At 34.5% G+C, this 26,570-nt stretch overlaps 1 protein-coding gene across 3 annotated transcripts in view; it reads left to right on the top strand.

Moving 5' to 3' along the window:
• The window catches only part of LOC145674391 (uncharacterized), a 90,772-nt gene extending 71,288 nt beyond the window's left edge, over positions 1-19,484 (top strand). For all 3 annotated transcript variants that reach the window (XM_081744381.1, XM_081744380.1, XM_081744382.1), the window contains one exon: positions 887-19,484. In XM_081744381.1, the coding sequence (XP_081600507.1) occupies positions 887-1,109 (223 nt within the window). In that variant the 3' untranslated portion in view covers positions 1,110-19,484. The remainder of the gene's footprint in view (positions 1-886) is intronic.
• Positions 19,485-26,570: the final 7,086 nt, after the last annotated feature.

The following is a 26,570-nucleotide window of genomic DNA, read 5'->3' as shown; positions in this document are numbered from 1 at the left end:
CTGATACTTGAATGATAGTTTTTAATTTCATTACTTGTTCATAACCTGTACAAAGGCTGTACCTGTGATACGAAGCAAGGAATCTAAAACTATCAGCAAACGTTCATATGAAAAGGCACTTACATTGTGTTCGTTATGGTATTTGGAGTAAAATTCGAAGGCTCCGCCTCTTCTTGACGTACGTAACTTATGTGACTTGTAGGCGAATGGCAAGTCTAGTCTAGAGCTGAAGTGTAGACTTGAAGTGTGTGTTGAGTGAACATAGATGGTTCTTTTATATAAAATTAGGGAATGCAATCCGCATGTCTATCATATTTCCGTGTTTGGAAAATTCCACGTGTATGTATGATAGAATAAAATAAGTTTTGGGCTCATTTCAACAAACCGGATTAGATTTTGGAAACAATCCTGGCTTAATTTATTCAACTCAGACAGTTGATATTTTGTACTCAAGCCAGTCTTGAATTGTTTACATAGATTTTTACAAAAGTTTAAATATTTTCAATTATTTCGAGGTTTTTAAATTTGATATACTGAAATATATATATAGGGCACAAAGTCACTTTCTCCAATATGTGAAGAAATACTTGTTTTGGGGAAAGGAACTTTGTGTCCACCCTATACTAGTTTTTCTTTCGTTTAATAAATATTATTTTTTTTCTGTAAATTCATGTTGAAGTATCTTTCAGTAGATATAACAAGAGGTGAGTTCTTGAGAATCGACTTTTTTTTATAACGAAATTTGGCCATAACAAGTATTTTTGGAGGCCCTTCAAATTTCAGTTATACTAGTATATTATTTTGGCACAGAACACCTAAAATAAAAATAAATAATAATAATAAAAAAGACAGTGGCACCATGTTTTTACTGAACTTTGTTTTGCAGGTTTGTAATTCTCAAGTTGGTTCGCCGCGACTTAATTTCAACCCTTCCTCTACCCCGCCGACTGATCGACTACTTGAGCACTCCACATTACTACCTGGAGCACGTAATCGAGGAAGAAAGAAGTTCATCCAGTCCTTCTCATTCGCAAGCAAGCAGTCATAACAGCAGGCATTCCGAACATGTAGAGGCAGTTGTTACTCATAACCAGGATACATTATCCTGAGAAATACACACGCTAGGAGCTGTTTTAAAATTTCTAGGACCATCATCGAGCTTTTGCCATTCACCCTGTTGCGAACAAAGTCCACTGCATTCCTTAACCAACGATAAATCTTCTTTGTATGTGGAAGGTAGTGGAAAAGTTCAGTTGGGGAAATGGAAAAATAGGAAGAGAAGATTGGGGTAAGTCTGTCGTCGCAGTCAAGCATTAGTTTATACTGGTCGTGTAGCGTTTGTACAGTAACATCAGAAACGGCTTTCCCTGGGATTTAAAAATTAAATGCCTCGTTGCTATCGTAAGTAATTGGTAAATTTGTTGGAATCAGTTCCGAAAATGCAAGAAGAAATTGCGTCACAGGGTAGGCATTTTTCTGAATTGATTGTACAACAGGAATTGCATATCGTTGTGAAATGAGATGATCTGTTTTACATCAAACTGTTCTTTTGTCAATCCGTGTTTTATCAATCTGGTAGTCACTAAATGTGTATAATACATATTAAAAAAGAAGTTACTAATATCCAATAACGTTGAAAAGATAATACACTATTCCTAGTGCATTCATTCTAAGGACATTATCCGTAGTAAGCCATTAAGATTGTTCTTTTTAATGTAAATCAGCTGCTGCACCGAAATGTTTTAAGAACATGGATAATGGTGTTAATTTTTGGCAGATGCTCAGAATGCCTTGATGCCATTAGTAGAGAACATGAACTGAATATGATTTGTCTGAGAGAAAACCCGAATTAAGATATTTTCATTTGTTAAGCGTTATGCAGAATTTTGTGTTGCAAAATTACTTTATTTACTGGATGTAATCACCTGTCGTTTCTCCGTCTTAATTCATAAACTATTCCATTCCCCGAGTTTTTATCCTGTTGTTATGCAAGCACGCAACACCAAAATGTAATGTTGATTGTGTGCAGGCCAGGCGTTCTTACAAAACAGTCAAAAATGTTGATACATTTTCACCCTTTAAAAATTCAGCACCATGAATCGAAAATCAAAAAGGCTATTAGATTTGTATCTTGTTTGTTACAGTTTTCGAGATATTCACAGTATTAATAAAACAATACTGGCCAAAGCACCAAATATATATTAATAATACTTGTGTAACAAGTTCACCTACCTTGAAAATATGCAATATGACCACCTACTAAACATTTTCTCTACAATCCTCTTAACGCCATCAACTCTTCAGAGAACAAAGGTTAATCCTTATGCTTTCAAGTTGAAATTCCACTTACCTCATACTTGAAGCTTATATGTATAATATAACGTCGCATCTGATCGGATCTTGGCAGTATAGGGTTGATATTCCAAGTGAATGTTGTATCAAGTTGGATATATTCTTCCAGTGATAGAAGCTAGACCAGCCATTTGCAACAGCCGGCCCACTGAGCCCTTTAATCCGGCCCGCCTTACCCATTATTGAAAGTGAATTCCTTACGTAATCTCTTAAACTGAGCTGAAACTTTTACATGCATAACTGATTGTCCTCGAAGTGGCTTTGAAAATATTCTCCGCGTTGGAAAAACCAATGCAGAATGTACCACTGAACATTGGCAGACTGGTCAAGTATTCCACTAAAATGGTAAATAAATAGATTTTTCTGCTTTTCTTTAGTAAGTAAATATTTTGATTACAAAAAGATAAGATCTTGTATCCCAAGAAAACGCCCAATTAAATAACATGAGAATTTCTTCATCCCCTCTATAGACCTCTTAAAAACTAAAAAGTTTCACTTTTGGCAATTTTCCTGTGGATTAGTACCAGAAGGCTACAGTCATGTCAAATTTCATCGTTTTGATCCTGCCGGAAGTGCCTAAACATTTTGGCGTGTAGATGTCCCATATAAATAACATGAGAAAGATTTTTCAGTTCTCTATAAAACCACACTAAATTTCGATTTTTTTTTTAAATTTTATTTATTTATTTATTTTGTGATTTACTGAGGTAAAGCTAACGAAAACGTACAAGCATACCGAATTTCAAGTTTTTATTCCTTTTACAAATACCTAAAATATGAGACTATAGGTCCAAACAAAACTCATTGAAATAACATGGGAAATCTCTTCATTCCCTTTTAGACCCCCTAAAAATTAAAAATATTCACTTTTGGCAATTTTCCTGTGGGTTAGTCCCGGAAAACTACAATCATGCCAAATTTCCACGTCAACTGGAAGTACTCCTTTAATTTATGTCAGTTCGTGTAGTTTTATATATAGTTAGGATATTGCTATTCAATTCTTGTGAAAAATGTACATTGTTTCGTATGGCCTCCGATGCCGGTAAGTCGTATGTGGTTGGCCCACTCCCTGTTCCAACTTGCACTAGACCATTTACTTTAGTTATCCTGTACAAGCTTTTTATAGTAGTATTCTTATTTACTTTCTAATGTAGTAAATTAAAAACTTTATCATTTATGTTTTGTTGGACATTCACATTCAGTTCATGTAATCTACTTTCGAAGATGTAGAAGTTGCTCTCAACATATATAATCTACATGTTATGTAAATATTAATAACGTTTGACAAAACTTTATTTATAGACATATATAAATATATATATTATATATCATTAGACAGAAAGTGACGAGGGTGAATTTAGAAATTAAGATTTATTGCCTTTTGAGAATTGCATTTAAAAGTAAAAAAGATTAAAAATGTATTAATCGCAATATTTTTAATGGCAGAAGAAATTAATTGACGTATTCGCAATTACTATTTGGAGTACCAATTTGTATGTAATTAAAGAGAAAAAAATCATTAATAAAAAAAAAAAGTCTTCATATCTAGTTTTGAAATCTTGAAGCAGAGTAAAGACATTTAGTTTTGTACTGAAAATAATTGTGCTGGTGTACATGTAAAATTTAAGGGAACCGGGACAATCAGCATTCCGTTGAACAAACCTAATGTTAAGAGAGCATCGTTTAGAAAGAGATTATGGCACGGTGAGACCTGACATTCCTGTTACACACTATCTTTCACAAGTATTGGTTAATGTCGCTTATTTCTGTAGAATTAAAATATATATATATATATATATATATATATATATATATCAATGGTTTTCAATAAGTTATTTGTATTACATTATTGTATAGGATGTTTACACGGTGATGTTTGAAAATGGATGAGTGAGTAGCTCATACCAAAATCAGCAAAAGGAAAAGAACAAGAATCTTAGTAAGCGTAGGTCAAGGAACTTTATTCAGATATTAACAAGTTTTTCCGTGGTTATGTGGTCAGTATAGAAGTCTTCGACGCGGGAGATAAGTATTCGATTCCCACATTAAGCTGTGGGGTTTACGTCTCATATAGTCTTGTTCCTGAAAAGGGAAGTTAAACTTTGCGTAAAGCAACTAGAGGCACTGACGTTGAAAACTCAAAGTGGTTGACTTAATCCATGAATTTACAGAATTACGAAAGTAGTATAATAAATTGTTACCTTAGCTATACCTAAAATGAAATGTCTACAATATGGATTACTTGAAAGTACGTGAAAGTTTAATTCCTGAATAATCCTTAAAATTAGAAACGAGATGATTAGTAATATTCCTGATCGTGTGTGTGGCCATGTTAGCCCGTTACGTTTGAGGGATGACATCCCTCGGCGATCACACTTCCTGAGGAAAGGGAGGAAAGAAAGGATTGGAGAAAGAAGCGGCCTGGGACCTATATGTTAGGTACCATCCCGGCATTTGCGTGGTGTGAATGAGGGAAAACTCAGAAAAACCTCACTCAGGATGGCTGCTCTGAAAAAGCTTTTACAGTTTTTCGACCAAGTGTCCCCAACGGGAATCGAACCCGGGACCGCTCGCACCAAAGACGAGGGCGTTAACGACTATGCTACGCGGGGCCACTAAAGGCCTTTCGTATAGTATTTGGGTTCCCAAGAATCATGCCATAAACTGCGCATCCGAATTGCTGTTCTATAGGGATTGTAAATACCATTTTGTAGATACCACTGTCTGCTCACTTATTTTTTTAAAAAAATTATTTTTTCAAGTTATTCACTATAATTCTGAAAAAAAAAAAATAGGGGTAAGTTTAACGATTAGGACTGTATCGTGCTTTCTAAGTATAAGTTTCTTCCTACATCCAAATGTAATAACCTATATAAATAAAAAGGAAAGTCACTATGTTTGTGACATCATACCTCTTAAACCAACCAACCGATCTCGAACAAATTTTCAACATAGATGAGGCTCTGGCCTGAAATGGTTTTTGTCATTGCACTTCGACGGTGCAACTTAGGGGAGGAGGAGATATACCTATATAAATGATCGAAAATGACCGATATTAGTGCTGAATCCATAGTTTTCGAGGTCGTTAAGATTAAACAGTGACACTTCCGATGCCGTTTAAATCCAAATTCAGCCCACAATAGTAATTTTTAAGTTTTATTTATAAAGATTACGTATTATTTTCTGATTTTTCATTATATTTTCTTTGTTTCTATGGATTTGAGCGCGCTTCAGTAATAGTAAAAAGTTACTGACTAACGGAACATTTTACTAATTTTTTATTATTTTAACCCATGACGCTAGTAATTATATAAAAAAGTATTTCGTTTCAATAAAAACAACCAACTGAAATTCCCGTTCTTCGCACAGGGAGAATAGGTTTATTTGAAATATTTGAATTTTCTTCCTCCTCAGAACATTTCTTGCAATGAAAATGAAATGATAAAACACAGAAGATACTCTACTTTTGGCGTACATATTAAAACACTCTAACTCCACAGAATGCGTCTCTAATCAAATTGATATAATTAAAATAGCCAGCTTGAAATGGATACTAAACTCTCTGCCAAAAGTCATTCCAAACAAGGCAGACGTTTTCCCGACCCGGACAAGTATGAATTTGACAAAAACCTCAGTCATTTTTGACATTTTCACCTCCCTCGCCTACTCTCTGTAAATGGGGATAAACTTGGACTTAAAACCACCCATTTGGAGCGTCACTATTCATTTCAACGACAGCGAAAACTATGAATTTGACATTAATAATATTTGTCATTTTCAAGTTATTTTTACTTGACACAATTTAACCCCCCCCCCCCCTTCCTCGACCTTCTTGGTGCTAATGGAGGCTGAGCTTGGACTTAAAAGGCACCAGGACTACCACCAATGATTTAACACTAATACCGGTCATTTCCGAAATTTTTATGTGTCACTATTTAACCCTTAGCCTTTTTCCACGGAGCGTTAAGTGGAAACTTATTTTATTACTTACAAAATTAAATCTGATATTCTCCAAAATGAATAGAAATCATCCAATTTGTTCGAAGTTTTCAATGACATCAGTCTTAATTACTACTTGTGTTCCATCTTTGTTTTTGTGAAAGTTTTCCAGAGTGGCCTTTCTAAAGAAATTATTCTGTTTTACTTGATTGGGCATGTTGCGACTTGTTTCCAGCTCCGTCCAAATGCACAATATATTTTCTCTGTAATTTCTTCTTCATGTGGCTGTTTTCTGTAGGTGAGCCGAGTCGAAAGGAAAAGTACATTATCTGCTCACTTTTTTAACGGCACTAACATTTATTTATTTATTTTAAATGTGAAAGGTATGTGACAAGCATGGACAGGTCTCACAAGTGTCATGGTTTCAAATTGTGTGTAGCAAACACTTTTTTAATAACTCAAAAATGGCTTTTGATACCTAGTGTAACCGGTCTGCAGCATCGCAGTTTCGAGCATGTAATGTGTACTTTAAAAAGATAAGTAATGATCATTGAGACTAACATTGTACAGTGTTGCATCGTCGCTGTTAGTGACACAATAAATATTACCTTTTTTATTGTATTTTTATCCAGTACGTGGATTCGTGTCTTCGTGTCTGTTTTTGTACGAATAAACCGGTATTTCGTAAGCTCTTTAGACACAGAGCCTGGCAGCAATAAAAATAATAGAAACTCCTTGGTGTTGGGTTGTCGAGCGCTGAAGGACTACCTAAAAAAATATTTTAACTGTTGGTGACCAATATGTTGAGTCTTCAGCCACAATTCTGGATATTTCTCTACTCTTGTACAGTCGTATTCAAACAGAGTAACTTACCAGTTCAGAACGTGTATCTGGATGCACACCAGTCAGATCACTTGTAAAAATACAGCGTAACTTGTCTGAAAATGGAAATTTTCATGTCCCAGCAACTCATTCGCCATTTTGAGATAGATTTGCTTCAAGTGGAATTTGGCTGTTAATTTCTGATACTAGCAGTATTTTGAGTCCAGCATATTACGCCTTCAGTTAAGTTCTTTTTTTCTCTCTCTCTCTCTTTAGGATCTAAAGATCCAATATATTTCAATCAAAACCTTTCTTGTAGGCTATGTGTGGAGAACTACATATAATGTAGCCAAACCCAAACTATCACTTAACTCAGTATGATGTGCTTATTCCGTAGAAAATACAAAAACTCGATTTAGGAACCGTTCAAACATTTTGTGGCCCCTGGTCAAAAAAACTAATTATTGGCCAAGATCGCAATCTTTTGTTCCATTTTTTTCGATCATTCCTAAAATTCTTGTTAATTACATAATACAGGAAAGCGTATTCAACAAACAAGTTCGAGGGGAGACAGAGCTAATGGTTTTGTTACTATAAATTCGTTAAAAGCAGAAATGTCAAAACAGAAGTTTTTTGCATTGCGTTATTCTTCGCAACACTGTTCCTTTTACTTATATAACATAGGCTAATCTTTCCAACACAGTAATTGTGTAAGGAGGAATTAAATATAAACAGAAGTTGAATAGAAGTTGCATAAAATCAAACCTTGCACAGTAAGTAGTAGAGTATTGGTCCAATCAATTGCATCTTAAGCAAGTATCACTGTGCTTTTCTTGTCTTTAAATGATACAAATGAGCTTGCTGATTTAAAAAAAAAAAAAAAAAAATCTACATGAAGTTGATAAATTTATGCAGTTGTTAGGAGCAGAATCTGCAGTGTTAGAAAATGGTACAGTTCCCAGCGAAGGTGCATACGTCCTTTTTCTTTTTTTTTTTTTTTTTTTATGACTTCAAAACTTTTGAACCAAAAGAGAAGCCCAAGTATGATACCCAAACTCTCCCTCTCTCCTTTTTTATTTTTTTTCCTTCCTAAATCATGTATTTCCCGTACAATTTGAACGCAGGTGTGTCTGACGTAAAAGACGCAGGTATGTCCAGACACACCTCTGCAATAATAGGAAACCGTAGTGAAATTGCTTTCTTTGTTTGCAAAGTAGTGGCAACATAATATGCTTGAGGAGGATGGCAGTTTTGCTGGCTACTTGTACATAATTATCCAGGTTGATTCTAAAATATCTTCATGCTTTTGCAATGTCATATTTTTGTAATAAATGGTAGTAAAGAAACGCACTGACTCTTGAGTGGAAGTAACTGTCATTTCGTGTTGCTTGTGGCTGAAAATTCGAGGAAATACCACTAAATGATGCAGGTGAAGAACGCGTTTTGGAATAAAAAAGTTTTTGAGTTGCCCGAGCACCTGTCGATGTTGCCAATTGATTCAGTTACCGAGTTGTGCCTTGTGGCAGGAATTTTTGCATTGAGATGTAGTACGTTCTTGTATTACTGTTCGTTCCAGAAATGTGGGGTTGTCAAAAGAGTCAAGATGTTTCTTAATTATTCTGGATAAAACGGGCAAATATGTCCCGGCAAGTCCTTGCATGGCAGAATTGCCAAAAGTGGAGAACTTCCAATTTGCAGCAAACTTGGGACCGTTACATGAATTTGCTGAAAGCGGAGGTTTACATCCAATCTTCAGTCTTGCCATTTTGTAATAGAAGTTTGGTCCCAAGCAGGTTTCGCTCCTAATTACAAGTCTTGAGCAAATTTCGCAGTTGATCACGTAGATAGCCAAAGAACAAAACTTTAACATTTGTTAACAAAGTATATTGCCTTTCGGGTTCTCTTATTTAACCGGAAATAATTTTCAATTCGGAAAAGGTAATTATTCTCTTTAATTTTCCTTTGTCTCTTGTAATTACACAGTATGTAGCACAAATTTACACAAAATTGAAAATTCTTACAGAGTTCATTAAATTTACTGGAAGTATAACATCATCCAATTCTGAATTAAGACGACGAGATAAAAAAAAATAAAGAAATTCGGCCCCAAAATAACGTTAAACGATAACTTTACAGACATTTTACCAGAAACTTAAAAAATATGGTTTGAATTTGCTTGAAAATGAAATGTTTGCCCGTTCATTACTTGCCTAGGCCTAAATCTTGCCCTCGTACTATAAAAGTTTTTAGGGAAAAAGAAAATAAAAAGAAATAAGTAAAATAAAAAAATAATTATTTTTTATTTTTTAAAAAATGAATATACAGGTTATTACAAAAAATTTTCACAATATTTTGGGAATAGATTCCTCACATCAAAATAAGAAAAAAATTCATCGGCCCTATAGGAGTGAAACTATTTACCTTTAAATTTCTTTTTTTTCACATTTTCGGCACCCTTTAACTACAAAACTATGCACTTCCGACCACAGGTTCATATGAGCTTTTTTTTCTTATTTTGATGTGAGGGATTTATTCCCAAAATTTTGTGACAAATTTTGGAACACCCTGTATAACATGCCGTTTAGTTATTCCTACACTGCATAACCTTGTTATATTCTTTTATACATATCTTAAAATATATCAACAGAATTAAGCACATAGATAATGCATTGAATATGGCTTCCACTATATTTGACTGCATGAGTCTATTCGACGCTTCCAGTTGAGCAAGATTAGTGTTAATAGTATGGTAGGAAAGATAGGAACGAAGCTTTCTGTGATCACAGAAGGCAACGTTGAAATCACTTGCGTCATATTAAAATAAGTCTTGTAGTGCTGGGGGCATCGAATGGAGATATCCATTTATACAGGTCGTAGTGATACTGAATGTAAGACTGCAATGCACCCAAATTTTTGCCCTTTGTGTTTGTTTGTTTGTTTGTTTAGTACTTCTGTACGTTGTAGGAGTTTTATAAATACTTTTTTTTTACTTTTATTTTTCCTTTTATCGTAGTAGCACAGTGATCCTTGCTCAAACTTTATAAACATTAACAGTTTGACCCAGCGTTGTGGCGTTTTGTTCATTTTGTTTAAAGGGTGAACTCTAATCGAACTCGAAACTTAAAGTTGAAACCTTGCTGAAGGCGTTTATTCATTTCCATCTAAGCTCATTATTATTATTATTATTATTATTATTATTATTATTATTATTATTATTATTATTATTATTATTATTATTATTATTATTATTATTATTATTATTATTATTATCAAGCTTCGTAATTTGGGAATATAGAAAAAGAAGCCTGAACTAAAATAATTATAATAATAATTGCCTTATTTTGCATTCCATGTGTAGTCTCGCTGGATTTAACGAGAATTTCTTGATGTATTAACTGGACTTTTAAAATGATTCTCAGGTTCATTTTATGTTCGTACAAGATTTTGCACTAATGTCCAATCGTTAGCAACCGCTCATTATCACCCCATATATGCTCTCTTTGTCAATATCTTTGAAATGAATGTGCTAACGTGGGTACAGTTTTTCATGCTGATGACAGAACCTAACTTTCTGTAAGCTGCCGGAAATTGCCCAAATTGGACCATTCGTTCCGAAGTTAGTGACAGAACATATTAAAGGTGGTAATTGTGTTTTGCTAACAATTGTACAAAAGTAAACACAGTACACTAACACTCGTTGCCGCATGTACCACCGATGGATACACCGAACCTCTTGTGGGCCACTTATGCTACTCGTGGTATACGCACCTTACTCTTCTAAGCCACTTGAGCCACCAATGGACATGAATTCAATAAAATTGAGTGTAAATTCTAGTAGAGGTGGCTTCTCTGCGAAACATAAAACATGGCACACGGTTGCTTGGGAATAACGATTATTGCTACGTTGAAAATGAAGATTAACACACTCTGATCACAGAAGGTTAAAAGATGTTAGCCTGAAGGTAATATACGTCATAAACTCGCTTTTAGGGATTGTTGCTGTACGCATTTTACGGAAAACTATATAAATCTCGACTGTACACTGAAATTGAGGAATCTTATCTTTTTCAGACCTTTCGTAACACTTTTTTTTTTTCTTATCAAGTCTATCCGTCCACATATGACCGTCTTGGTTTTAGAGGCCTATTTGAACCAGGCTTTAAGGAAAAAGCAAAAAAAATACGTTCCAAAATAAAATAAAAAATACTTCCTTCGTTTTATAACATTTGCTGAAGCTTGTTGCAAATTGCTTTGTGTCGAATTATCTGACCCAGATCTTTCCTTTTACTTGCGAATAAGCCTTACAGTTGTGTTCTTAATCGTGTACGAACGTATTCCTACCCAGTTATTACTATCTAGAAACAAATATTAGTACCGTGCAATGATAAATAATAATTTCCAACTTTAATTTTGTGACAACTTTTTCTCAAATGTATTTCAAAACTGATGTTCACAATGCATCTTGAAACTTTTATCTGGTTTAATTAGTTGTAGTTATTATATTGGTCCGAATTTAACTTTTTTTTATTTATATTTATTTCGTTAACATCTTCAGAAAACAATATTCGTCTTATCCAGCCTAATATATTAAAAAAAAATATGTGTTTCTAATATAACCTTAATGTAATTTATACCCTAACATTTACGTCAGAAGAAAAAAAAACTTGTTTGTTTAGTTTTATCTGAAAAAAATAATGTTTAGGTCAATTAATTGGTTTTTATTGTCGAACATCAGTAACATAGTATTGTCTGTTATTTTGAAGATGTTGTGTAAACTACCTTAAGAAATTCGTGGACGATTTATATTTCAGGCTGTGTGATGTTCGGGCCAGTACTTTAAGTAAATTAATCTTGAGTAATAATGCCATGAAAGATTATAATAACTTTTGCGAATATTAGGCATATTTACCAGGAAGTTGCTTCAACAATTCTTGAAACACTCCACTCGTACTTTTTTTAATGTTACAGGTTTAATTAAGTAATCACAGCACTGATTCGCAGCAGTGGTCTGTGATCTGGTAAGATTGGGAATCGGAAATTAAGAGATTTTTAATTTAACGGAGTTTCCTTATCTAGTTGGGTTTAATTTTTGAAGTGAAAATGCTTTAATAACAAGGCCTTAAACGAAAAGAAATCTTACCGATGGATACAAAGAACAAATCTATATCCCGGTTTTAAAAGAAAAAAAAATATGAATAGATGGGACAGTTATTATCTTTTTAACACTTTCCGTACCAAAAGTTAGAAAACATCTTTTCCCCAATACAGAACATTTCTTCACTTGTCAAACTTTCCATGGCTTCCGCTGAAATTACGGTTGTAAATTTGATCTCAAAGAACCAAATCTTCTTTTTAAAATCCACTGTTCTTTGTGGATTAATGCAATAGTTTTATCTTGTTTTCTGACAATTAAAAATAAATAAATAAATAGAAATCTGTTAATATCTATAACTTGGAGTGTATTACTGCCGTTTTCTTACGTATCTTTTTTTAATGTATATGTATATATCGATAACGCTACATGGTGGCGTTATTTCGTACTGAAAGGTACGTGGGTCGTACGTGCATACATAGGAACATAAACGGAATCCTATTCATGATTATCAGTAGTAGGAATGAATATTCAAGGCCAAACGATATACGAAACAAGTAACACAGGGTGTTTCAAAACAACACCGACAACTTTTAGGAGGTGATTCCTGACACCAAGATAAGACAAAAACTATAGAACTACATGGGTGCTTAAATGCTTCCCTTCCCAGTTATAGGCTGTCGAAAACATGAAAAAATGAACTTTAAAGTCCCATCGCTCCAAAACTATGGACCTACCGTAGTCGGGTTAAGACTTCAGGTAGGAACTAATATGTGTCCTATCCAAATATCCATGTTTCAGAATTCTGTGGTTCTCACGCAACAATTTGTATAGGGGTATTTGGTGAGTACTTCAAATTAAATGCCTATAGGCAAACCTCCTGTTTAAAAATCGTTGCGTGAGTATCTTAGAATTCTGAAACTTGGATATTTGGATAGGGCACATATCAGTTCTTAAGTGAAGTCTTTACCCGACTACGGTAGGTCCTATTGTTTCGGAGTTGTGGACTTTTTTTTTTTTTTTTTTTTTTTTTTTTTTTTTTTTTTTTTTTTTTAATGTTTTCGGCAGCTTATAACTCCGAAAGGAGGCATTTGTGCACCCAGGTTAGTCTTTAATTTTTGTCTTATCTTGGTGTCAGGAATCACCTCCTAGACGTTGTCGGTGTTGATTTGAAACACCCTGTATTAATACAAATGAGGGTTACTGCTTTGGCAAGAATTGGATAAATCGTATAAACTCGTAGTTGTAAGATTAGGGCACGGGAAGTGTTAAAAATCTGATTTTTTAAGGAATTCACATCGATATTTGTAACTCGGGCAGAGATTCAGATTGCTCAGATAATTAAGAGTGAAAAAAATCCTGTATTTATTGTGTCACTTCTCTTAATGCTTTTCTCATGTTGCTTGAAACATATGTTGTTCCATCAACGAACGCTATTGCTGCCTGTTTTCGAATGCACATATCGTAAGCACAGCTCTGTATTTTTTGTAACTAATAATAATAATAATAAATAATATTATAAACATGAAAAGCATTATCAATGTGTATATTTTCCAAGAAAAGAATTTTTTGAACCACTGGTTCAAATTTTGTGGAAATGTTGATAACTTAGATATTTCTGTAAATGATAGTTTGGAAATAGTCGAAATCTTGGACAAGAGAAAACACAAGCTGTATACATGCTTAAACATAGCTTTACATGTAATCATTGAATGTAGTAAAACAAAAAATGCTCCGTTTGTTTAAAATGGAACTTAACAATAGCATCAAGAACATTGTAATGTAAAATGCACTAATAATGCCTAGAATATTTTTTAAACAAAAAATTTTGTTCCCAAATATGGACATGCTTGATTTAGAGCTTCTGTATCATGTATAATTGTATGTATATAGGACTTATGCAGGATCTAATAAAGTTGTGATCACTGTAGCACGATTTCTCAAGCATAGTTAGAACAAGTCTGAAGATGATTTCGTGATAACTAGCGAGAAATTTAATTTTTTGATTCTTGATTCAAGGGCAGTATTAGACACGATATTTGAACAACAGTTGACATTTAACTTCTTTTAGCTTTATAAGGTCTTTATGGTAAATAATAATCCAGTGAGACCTTCTACCACGCTTTTTTTTTAAACAGCGGATTAGTTGATCGGCTGACTAAAAAGGGGCCGCGGTGGTTCAGTGATAGAGCGTTCACCTGTCGTGCTTTGGGTCTTGATTCGACTCCAGCTCGCGTCAAGTGAACTTTGTGGTGGACAAACACCGTGTGCGTGTTTTTTCTCGGGGTTCTCCCGTTTCCTTCCACTCCTTCATTCTACCATTTTATTCATTTCCCATTATCACCGTCTCCTTTAGCCTAGCCTGCATAACCATGGGACGTAAAACTCAAATATTTCTTCCATTTTTATTGACTAAAAAGCCTTTCAACTCTAGTCAACTCTAGCACCTCTTTGTTCAGAGAGAAAACTGAAACCTTCCAGTTTAACGAGTGACGATCATGGCCGTTAAACTAAGGGAGGCAGATGATTAAAGCAAGTGAATGATGATGGAAGAATTGCTGGAGTAAGAAGGCCTGAGGAAGAGCAGTAGCCACAAACTTACTTGGCCGGGGATTGAATCAGGAAACCCACGCACGAGAGGTAAGCGCTCTCCCGCCGTGCTCCGCAAGTTGAGAGAGAGAGAAAGTGAAAAAAAATTAATAGTGTAATAGATTTTTCTATAACCTCATTTCCCAATATGGCCTAGTTTTACAATTGTAGTGTATCCAAATGTACTAAAAATTCATTTTCTTCAACTGTTCGAGTCGATAGCAATGGAAGAAGAAAATACGGAATATGAACTGTGAAAAAAATACTTTTCTTCTTATTTGTTTTATAACTTCGCAGAATTTCGTAGCAATTTAACTCTGTAAGCTGGTATTTTTCCCCCTCAGTATTCTCAATAATAATAATAATAATAATAATAATAATAATAATAATAATAAGTTTGAACCTGATATAATATATGCTCATATATTTTTTCCCAGTTTGTTTGCGAATATCCGCGTCTCACTCTGACGTTTAATGAAATTGCTTAGCTTTTAAACACACACTTACCTACGCAAACGTGACTCACGAAAAAAATTTTAAAAAAATACTAGTTATGATAACATCATTGGAACTATAAAATTTATCTTTTTTTTAAATTTCAAAATTTAAGCAGAGCCTATTTATTGTACAGAAAGATGTTATGAGGTGAGTTAATACGGTAAATACTATTGGGAATATAGGAAAGAATGTATATCTATTCTACAAGTTTATTTTGTATAAATTTAAATCTAAGTTATTCGCGGATCTTTATAACTTCGGTTGAGAAATGGTGCTACAGCTGTAGAATTGGTGATCCTTGCTGTTAGTTCCTGCATAACGGAATCCTTTTCGTTGTAATCACCGATGTGTAATATTTCGGGTTAGTAATGGATGTTTCATGAAAGTGGACCAGTGAACGAAGAGAGTAAACTTAATTTAATTGGCTCAGGAATCTTCTATGAGACTGGAGTGCTCAAATTGAGTAATGCTTCCGGCAGTTAATAGAATTACCTTTGCAAGAGTGTCTGAGTAATAAAAAGTTAACTCTTGAGATGTTGCTTTGTGTGACTGTGTTGATTCGTGTGAGTATGTGGTCTGTATATCTGAGATGAGTGTATGATGCGGCACTGATAATATCTGTACGTGTGGTGATATAGTCATAATAGATTTTATGATATTTTCTAAATATTTCGTGGTTTAAGTCGTGGATTTACCAAAGTCGGTGCAAGTTTGAATTGAGATATTTTGTTTTATCTTTGTACGTATATCGTAGAATATGTTTAATTATATATATAAAAATGTTTATAATGTTATTTTAATATCTTTATTTAATACTGCATTACGAAGTTAATGAAAATATCGCTCATGTTTTAATTATATAGTATAAGGTGGCATGTTCCTTAAATCATCATTAACATATTTGAAGCTTGTTTGTAGTGTACATTAACTCTGTAGGGAATTTTGCATAATAATTAGTTTTGAACACACATTGTTTCCCAGTTTTGAAAGTAATGTGTGTACTATGCAGTACTTATCAGTGTCAAAAAAAAAGAAAATTTGACGTCATAAGTTCTCCTAATATTTGATTTGAAAATGTTAAGCAAACCACAGTATCAATAAGTGTTATAAAATTCACATTTTCAGTCCTATTATGCTTGGATATTCTTGTATTCTGTTTTAACCTTGTTATTTGTGATAACTTACAAAAATTCCAGTCTGGGATGTTGTTAAATGGGAACTAATTACCATTTGGTATTATTATATCTCAGTTAAAATTTTGAGCCGATTATATTGGTAGAGATTGATGTCTAACAGACTCTGTTTTCTTTAACCCAAGAATTATGTACAATCGCCAGAAAAAAAAAGAAAGAGATGCAGTAGTTTCCTTTGGCCAATAAAAAAATACATGCTTATGCTTTGTCAATAGCTTTGGAGCTGTTAACGTCAATTTGACTACTGCACAGGCAATGTAATTTTTTCTGTCATGTGGAAGACTGGCCGACAAGGAAATCTAGAGGTGCGAAAATACTTTTGTTAGCTGCTGTACTATTTAATTTCGATATTTACTTTTGTTGGAACATTTTAGCAGTATTGTGATGTACAGACGCATTCAATTTTTAAAAAAAAAATTTTAATGAATAATTTTTCTGTCAATAACTCAAAAATTAATTGGCAAGTGAAAGCAGAATATAACATTGTGCGTCATCAGTTTGTTTGTAAATTACAGAAAACTGCAGAAATCGGCTCAGTAATTCGGAAGTACTTAGAAAAATTAAATTATTTTCAATGTAGCTTCCCATTGTTAGCACTTGTAAAATAACATCTTAAAAAAATACAGGGTGTTACAGAAATGTATCAGAATACTTTGAGAACAGATTCCTTACATCAAAATAAGAAAAAAATGTTTATATGAACCAGTGCTCAAAAGTGGATAGTTTCGTAATTAAAGGGTGCCGAAAACGTGAAAAAATGAACTTTAAAGGTCCATAGTTCCACTACTATAGGACCTATCGTAGTCAGATCAAGACATCACTGAGGAACTGGATATGTGAACTATCCATATATCCATGTTTAAGACTGCTCCAGCATTTCCACACCAATTTGTAGAGAGGTAGGTGGAGTGAACAAGTACTCCTGAACCAAACAGACTCTCTAAAAATGATTGTGCAAGTACCGGAGGTTCTGAAAGTTGGATAAATTTGATAGTTCACGTACTAGTTCTTCAGTGATCCTATAATAGTGGAACTATGGACCTTTAAAGTTCATTTTTTCATGTTTTCGGCACCCTACAATTACGAAGCTATGCATTACCGACCACAAGCCCATATGAAGTTTTTTTTTTTCTTATTTTGATGTGAGGAATCTATTCGCAAAGTATTGTGACAAATTTTTGTGCCACCTTGCGTTTTTTTTTTTTTTTTTTTTTTTTTTTTTTTTTTTTTTTTTTTTTTTTTTTTTTTTTTTACTTGAACATAATGACTCATTGATGTTCAGTAAATCTTAGAGCAGTTAAAATTGTATTTTAAGGCGTGTGTTAGTTATATTTGTATTTCACATTGTTAATGTAATTTAAAAAAGTACTGTATAGTGCATCAGTTTACTTTCATTACGCTAATAATTGTTTTCTTGTATAGAACATGTGTTATTTTTTTCAGTCATTAGTAATTATATATTTATTTTTAAATAAACTTTATGATTATTTCGGTTTGTATTCACTTGTTTTTGACCACCACACCATCTAAGCTAAGAGAAGGGTATTGAGTATTTGAAATACGTTCTAGATTACTGAAAATTGAACGCAGGTATTCTTATGTAATATTGAATTATCAAATATAATTTGTATGTGTAAAAAAAGAAATGTAAGGTTAATGCCTTAAAAATAATTTTCTAAAAACAAAAAAAAAGAGACATTCTTAATATCACAGAGAGAGTACTTTATGAAGAAAAATGTGTAGTTCTTACTTTCCGCATTACAAAGAATTGGTTATTGCAGGTGTATTTTTGCAGTGAGCGTTTGTTATGGATTTCATTAGCTGAGAGGGTATCATGATAAACGAAACTACAAAAGCGTAACGTACACTTTTTTTAGCAATAGAACACACGAATGAAATCATAACACAAAGAAAACAAGGACATAATACGATTTTGGTCAGGGAATAAAGTTTGCTACCACCAAAATGTCTCTGTTAATGAACAATAGATGGCGACAGTGTTACGGCATGTGATATTTATTTCACTCTCGCTATCTGTTTTATTTATTATACTGTTTGAAGGTATCGAACTTTTCCCCAATGGACTTTATGTCTCGAGTTTCTCTGTGATGTAAGTCACTGAAATATGTTGAAACTAAAGACTTACATAGTTTTCAACTAAAAAATAAAGTGGTGCAGGTTGAACTTCGCACAAAATATACAGACAACAAGTTACAAGCTGTATTAGAATGTTGCACTGCTAGTTGTAAAGATAATGAAATGTAATGATCGCATTCAACTGACGAAACATGTCTCAGCATACTTAGCTTAAAGTTTAAAAGCTAACCAGAATATACAGTTAATATCATCTTGAGATATCAAGAATAGATTTCTGATTTTTGTGAACTAACGAAGTTAAGATTTTTGTATTTAATTCATCATCAACATTTAAAGAAATCTGTAACGGAGCTGGCTCCAAAATACACCTTTTAGATTTCTCATAATCGGTAAATAAATTTCTAGAAAAGATGTGCATGTGATTGTGAGAGGTGAATCTGTGAAATGTGTGTGGTGGTATGGGGTATTTAGCCCAATAGAGAACACAGTGATAAGAACAACATGCTTTAGAAATAAAAAAAGGTTTAAAAAAAAAAACATTTTTTAAAAAAGAGCAAAGGAACTAATGTGATAATATACTGACTGAAGAGCTTACTTGCATAAGAACGTTTCATAGTAATCGTTTTTTCTGTGTAATTTCCATAGAATTCAGCATCCTAACATAGTCTGATATTCCTGCATGTAATTCAATTCAATATATTGACACAACCAGTACTTGAACAGATTCATATTCACTGTTCCATATTTCTGATTTGAACTTCATTTCAAGCTCCATGTAGAAATAACAAACCAGACATAAAAGATAAAAACAGTTCTAGATATTTTTAAAAATAATGTCTTGACAGTTGTACATAACCCTATGAAAAATACACTAATGTTTTGATAAAGCATGTTAAAAACAAGTTATGGTCTTTTTATTTCGAGATCCCTTGTCTCATTATTAAATTCGTGTCTGAAATGTGTTTTCGATTTAATGTGTATAGTTAACGTTCTCTTTGCTATAATTTTAGAAGTAACTAATTATAGTACGAGGGCCGTTCGGAAAGTAACCTCCGATTGGTTAAAAAAGAAACACCAAAGTAAGTAAGAAGAACTTATTATATACATCTGAAAACTACTTCTGTGCTCTATTTTTCAACATAATTTCCGTAAACATTCAAGCACATATCATATCTCTGTACTGGTTTAGAAATTCCATCAGCATAAAAATCTGCCGCTTGTGCCTGGAGCTAGCATTTGACCGCATCTTTCAGCTCCTCGTCATCATCAAAACGCTGAGATCTGTAATGACGAGGACCTGGAAATTTGTGGAAATTCATCGGAAAACTCTGAGATTGTGAAACGTCGGTTTTCACGAACTTTTCCATCAATTTTTTGACCAAGTTCATCAGTGACCACCGATGGCCTACCCCTCCTCTCTTCGTCATGAATGTTTTTTCGTCCACTTTTAAATGAACGAATCCATTCACAGCCAACTCCGTCACCCCTCACACTTGGTCCATACGTGGTACAAAGTTCCCGATGAATAGCTTGCTGCCGAATATTGTTTTGCCGTAAGAAAACGTATAACACTCACACCTCGCACTTGACGGGGTTTTCTTTTGCAGCTCACGTTTTGAGACGCTACAAAAGTGGAACTAGTGATCAGACAATCTTCATTCTACCACGGCTGGATGCAGACTGATGTACCGCACACGTCTGTGCAAAGTTGGTAGCACTGTCCCTTCTACTTCACGCACAATGACCAATCGAAGGTTACTTTCCGAACGCGCCTCGTACATTGAAAAGACAGACGGTAACAGTCGCTCAGTGATGGTAGTGCGCTCATTTCTGATGTAAGTTGTCCCTGGTACGATTCCAGGCTGTTTCAGTTGACAGTAAACATTGTATCGGTGGGTTCTCCCATTTTCTCCTACGTTGTCATTCCATTAATTCTTTCACAATCATTTAAGCATCGTCTCCTTTAGTCTAAAGGACTTAACGTTCAACTTCGAAGATTTTATTAAAAAGACAAACTATATATTTTCCTTGTCTGAGAGAAGATCTCACGGTTCTCAAAGCCATTGTGAAAATAATATTTATCATAAGGCATATTCAGAAATAGTCCAGTCTTTTCGTTCTGTTTATATCTAGTTTTCAGTGTAACTAGAGTCTTTCTATTTCAATTGGAAGCTCCTTCGTGGCTAAGCGGTTAGCATACGCGCCTTTGGCTTGGGAGACCCGGATTCAATTCCCGGCGGGAGCACATGTGGTTCGGATTTCAAGTTAATCAGTAGGTCCACGTCTCCTATAGCCTCGCTGCTGAAAGGAACGTTACACTCAAAACACAAATACAATATTTCAAGTGTGCCTCTGTCGATGTGTTTTCCGTTACTTGCTTCGAAAGGGGAGGGACAAATCCTGTGGCCGAGATCTTTCTATTGTTGGATGCGGACAAGGTTCCCACAATACGTTATTTCACAGACTTCTCTGTGCACTGTCTTGTTAAGCATTCTAAGTTGCCTACGATCTTCACTCGTCAAGACCAAACAACTGAATCACGAATTGGCAACACAGCCGAGGTAACATTCACTTCTTTCCCCAAAGCAAAGGGAAGATTTCCTACATAGAAGGGCGGCGGAGGTGGGGCCGAAGTATGTTTCATATATTTTCCGAGGGCACACTTGAAATAGAAAAGCTCTAGTAGGTATTCCTAGTATTATCAATTCGAATGAGGGCGTCTCGTTGGTTCAGTAGTAAAGCGTTCATCTGTGGTGGGAGGGGTCCCTAGTACGACCCCAGCCACTGCGCTTGTAGTGGACAACACCATATCCATGAGTCTCCTCGGAGCTCTCAAGTTTCCTTCCACATTCTCATTCCATTAATTCGTTCTTATTCATTTTCTTTCATTAATCTTCCGTCTCCTTTAGCCTAAAGGCCAAAACGTGCGACCTTAAAATTTAAAAAATCATTTTCATCAATTCGAGCGGATAGAACTACTATAAATTACATTCTTGGGCTTTCCAGAAGTTGGTTAAATACTCAAGAGTATAAATGCAAACTTTCCTTAATACTTTCGGTCCTAAGCCCGGCCAAACTGATGAGTTTAGTAATGTTGTAGCAATACTCATTGGCGTCAGCAGCATATAAACTTTGGGGTGAACAGACTAGCAGATTGACTGAGGTATATGGAATACCCGCTAGAATACCTTCCCCGAAAAAAAAATATATATAGTCTTCGTACATTGCGTTTTAAAACATTTTGTACTCAAAAACTTTAAAAATGTGTTTTATTTTTACCTTTGATAGTCCAGTTTTTTGTACAGTTTGGTTTTTATTCAAACAATTTTAGTTAAATGATACCAAGTATGTAAAAAACAAAATAATGATAAAGGATAGTCTGAAGTAAATACTCAGAAACGATAAAATTTTGGAAACAGGTTTCAGGCCCACAAGCCTAGAACTAATAATAATGGGGATCAAAAATATGTTTCTTTAGCTAAACTGAACTTGCTTTGCTGCTCGCTATCTAAACAAAAGCAGTTCGTTACTTTACATTTTACTTCACCTTCAGCTTCAGCTTCATAGGTCCAAAAAAACACGGCCTTTTTTCCACAATTGGCTACATTTTTTCATACCAGGGCCGCTGTGGCTCAGTGGTAGAGCGTTCACCTCTGGTGCTTGTGGTCCCGGGTTCGATCCCAGCCCCCGCCACGTGAACTTTGTGGTGGACAAATACCATGTGCGTAGGTTTTCTCGGGGTTCTCCCGTTTCCTCCCACTTTGTTCATTCCACCATTTCACTCATTACTCATCATCACAGTCTCCTTTAGCCTAACCGGCATAAATCCCAGCCTCTGCCAAGTGAACTTTGTGGTGGACAAACACTGTGTGCGTGGGTTTTCTCGGGGATCTCCCGTTTCCTCCCACATTCTTCATTCCACCATTTTCATTCATTTCTCATAATCATCGTCTCCTTTAGCCTCACCGGCATAATCGCGGGACGTAAAACTCAAAGATTTCATTTCATTTTTTTTTCATACCCACTTTGTCTAACTGTTTTATGAACGTAGAAAACTGCTACATGGTTGGGCCTCTTTTGAGTCACAGTTGACCTAAGATACTTGTAATATGGGAGGGGGGACGATAACCATTTTACAAATATTGGGGGGACATGTCCCGTTGGTATTGACGCTCATGGCAATACTACCCAACAATACTAATAAATGTTGCATTCAGCTTAAAATTGTGTTTAAAGATTCATTCGCCATGTATTTCGCATGTGTACCTTTTTGTGTTGCCTGATATGTATGAATTAAATTGAGAGGAAGATGGTATTTGCTATAAAAGCCCAGGAGCAAAGGTGTTAAACAATTATAAAGTAAAGGTCATTCCCCTTCCCTTGTCTTTTGGAACAGGACATGAAGACCCAAGGACTGCACGAGCAGGTTAATTCTCTGCACTTTGACTTCGATACTCGTGGAAGTATGTAGTGTGCATCACGGGCCGTCCCGTTTACTTCCGTAGGTTGCACCCGGTACAAATTTCAGAGCGCCCGGGTGAACCACAAACCCACATTGGAACGAGGGAAGGAAAAAAATCTCTACCGAGGATCAAACCCGGCCCGCCCAGTTGACAGATAGAAGCCTTACTGACAGCGCTACCGCGGCTCTTAAATACTTGATTAGTATACTGAAGTGCTAGGAATAATACAGGGTGGCGCAGGGAAATGGAAAATTTTGAATATAGAATTAACAACACTGTATGACCGGCATTTGTTTGGAACCGAAAACACAACATTGAGAAGCCTTTGTTTAGGTCCTGCAAACTGAAACTTGGAATTAGAAAAAGAACTCACTGGCGTTCCTCAAGACTTAATAACTAAGCATTCCAACGAATTCCGAGAACATACTGAGTAGGGTTCTGTTGCCAATTCTTCATTTAATGAATCATTTAAACATTTCTTAATAGTATAATAGCACTTTACAGCAAGTAGGTTAAATAACTTCGTATGAAAAGCGGAAACATTAGTCATATTCTTTAAGTACATAGGAAGTTTATTATATAACCTAACACAATTCACATACACACGGTTTTGCTTAATTTAGCATATTTTCGATGCATCGCAAACATGTCATTGCCTCGTTTTGTATTGTGGCTATGAACATTTTCGATAAAGGGAAAAAGATTAAAATCGGTGCACCATGTAGGCTATGCGTGCAAACCCACAATATACATATACAGGATGCCTCAAAAGTCCCCTGACATTGGGTAACTCTGTTATTATCAGAGGTAAAACAAAATGTAAGAGGGAAAACCATCTCCAAATATGATGTTTTCAATCTAAAGTGCAGTTTTTTTTTTAATCTAGAGAACCTGCGAAAAGGAAACCCTGGCTAAATAACAATAAAGGTAAAAGGCTAAGTTAAGGTATGAAACAAGTCTCTTTCTCGAGACTATAAACTGGCCCTTATTATGGTTCTTGCCCTAACAAAGTCTCTCTCTTCGAGACAATAAACTGGCCACCAAAAATTAGACCTTGCCCTAACCAAGTCTCTCTCTTCGAGACAATAAACTGGCCACCAAAAATTAGGCCTTGCCCTAATAAAGGTCTCGCTCTAATAGAGACCAGGAACTTATCTCTTTTACAAGAGATAATCACTAACACAGGATTAGGATCAGGGAAGCAAAAAGAAAACAATAAACTTTAACTCGAGAAACAAAGTTCTCAATCCAGAGGGGCCTCGAACCCAACACCATTGTAGTTCAAAATTAGAATTCCTTAACAGGCCTGTCCAAGAGATTAAAACATATCTCAAAATATAAAAACCTATTTAATACATATCCCCACGTCCTCGGCGTGATTAAAATTAACCTATCAAACAAAAAAGAATTCTCCCCAGAAAACTTCTTTAGTTATTTACGAAAAAAACTCCTATTTCCTATCCTTGGTCATTCCGAGGAGACCATAGGCCTACTATCCTGCCAGCCCTAAACAACATAGCAAAAAAAAAAAAAAAAAAAAAAAAAAAAAAGTGGTTGATCCAACAAACATTAGGACCGTCGGTCGAACGTAACCATGTGGTCCAGAGCGTCAGAAGAACCCCTACCAAGCGAAACAACTCGGTATATATACGGTTCGGCTCACAAGTGACAGCATCCAAGAACGAAAAGATCTCCAGCTAAAATAAAGAAAGTTCGTTACCAATTTGAAAAAACCGACGCTACCAACCTCCCCCCGTGAAGTTCTAACAGTTAAGAAGCACGTATCCGATTCTTAAACTATGGAAGCAAATGTAACAGTGTTTCTATCTAAGAAGTAAATCTTTAAAGGCAATCTCTCTAAGGTTATATGAAATATTAAATATATATATATATATATATATATATATATATATATATATATATATATATATATATATATATATATATATATAATTATGATACAAATTATATACAGATAAGTTATACAAATTATATAAACATTAGAACTCCTTATAAACTATATAAATATATAAGCACTTAAATAATTATCCAGGCCTGGAATTTAATGAACTTAAAAACTATAAACCAGATACTTTTACATAGTTAATTTATTACAAGTAAGTGGATCGAAAATATCCACTTACAAAGAATAAAATTCATTGACTGTACTTTATATAAATAATGATATGATTTTTTAAGTTCCATTTCCATTTGCACTAAAAAGTAGTAAAGTACTAATTTACAAATGATGAAAAGGAATCAGTTTTTAAAGTAATCTAGAAATTATGTAGACATAGAGGTGAAGTATTATCAATACACCCCGAACTACCGTTAGTAATAGATGTTAGTCTATTTGTTGTCTCAGACTCGAATTTCGCTCTGTAAGGAAGAATCAGACATTGAATAAAGGAATGTATGTAGTTGTAAATACATTTACATTTAAAATGTAATATTTATGTATCAAAATTAGGGTTCCTTCTCACGATGTTTCATTTGTACTGGTCCTTCCGGACCTGTGTTAATTAGGATTTGTTTGCTTCTTTCTACGTGTGTGTGCATATACCAAGCGTTGTTGGAGAATTTTTGTAATACTCTAAATATTGTTCGAAGTAGCCTATCTTCTTAAATTAGAGATTTAATAACACAATAAGAACACAGCAACAAAGCACAGTGTATCTCAAATCACACGATATATGCCCTTCCATACACTGGCAACCTTGCGAATTTTTCGATAGACTACGTATATTTTCTGGCAGTTACTTAATTTCTTTATAACATTTAAATAATTAATATGTTTATAATATCAGTACTAGGACCAAGTTTAGAAAATTCACTAACATATAAATGTAAACAGTTTAGCGGTGTAAAAGTATGTGGGCTCTCTATAGTAAATATTTTTCCAACATATTTGCTCGCATAAGACATATTGTAAGTAAATAAACATTTAGGATATGCACAGTAACGTAGCGTGAAGTTTTGAAATAGGTAGGCTGAAATTAGATTCGTAGCTAGAGGGTGGCTAGGAGGGGCAAAGTCCCCTGTAACTTGCAATTGTTTGTTGTATGTATATATGATTGTAAAGTGAATTCAAGTTGCGCCCCCCCCCCAAAAAAAAAAAAAAGAAACTATCTCGCTCTTATTTAAACGATCAAGTCTTAGTGTTCTGACTACGGACCTGGCTGTAATGTTTGACAGAAAAATGCTAATTCATGCAATAGATTTTTCATACAATGCAAGAAAAAGTATAAAGTAGTTCTGCTTCATATTTCCCTTACATATACGGTTTCCTTACATATGCGATACTCGAATATCACACATACACTGTATTACTATTTCAAAGAAACAAATAAAAACGAATACAGGGCTATCTTAATTTTAAATTCTCTAAATCATAGACACAAACTTAAGCACTTCTCCCACAACAACACCTATCAGCATACTAATGGAAAACAGTAGTGCTGCAGCTCACAGTCAATTTATGCTTTTTACAGAAAAAGCTGGTTTTAGAGGAACTTTTCACAGAAA

Source organism: Thermobia domestica, chromosome 17 (genome assembly GCF_964235325.1).
Source record: "Thermobia domestica chromosome 17, izTheDome1.hap1.1, whole genome shotgun sequence".
In the NCBI taxonomy this organism is placed as follows: domain Eukaryota; kingdom Metazoa; phylum Arthropoda; class Insecta; order Zygentoma; family Lepismatidae; genus Thermobia; species Thermobia domestica.
This window is presented reverse-complemented; position numbering and strand designations above follow the sequence as displayed.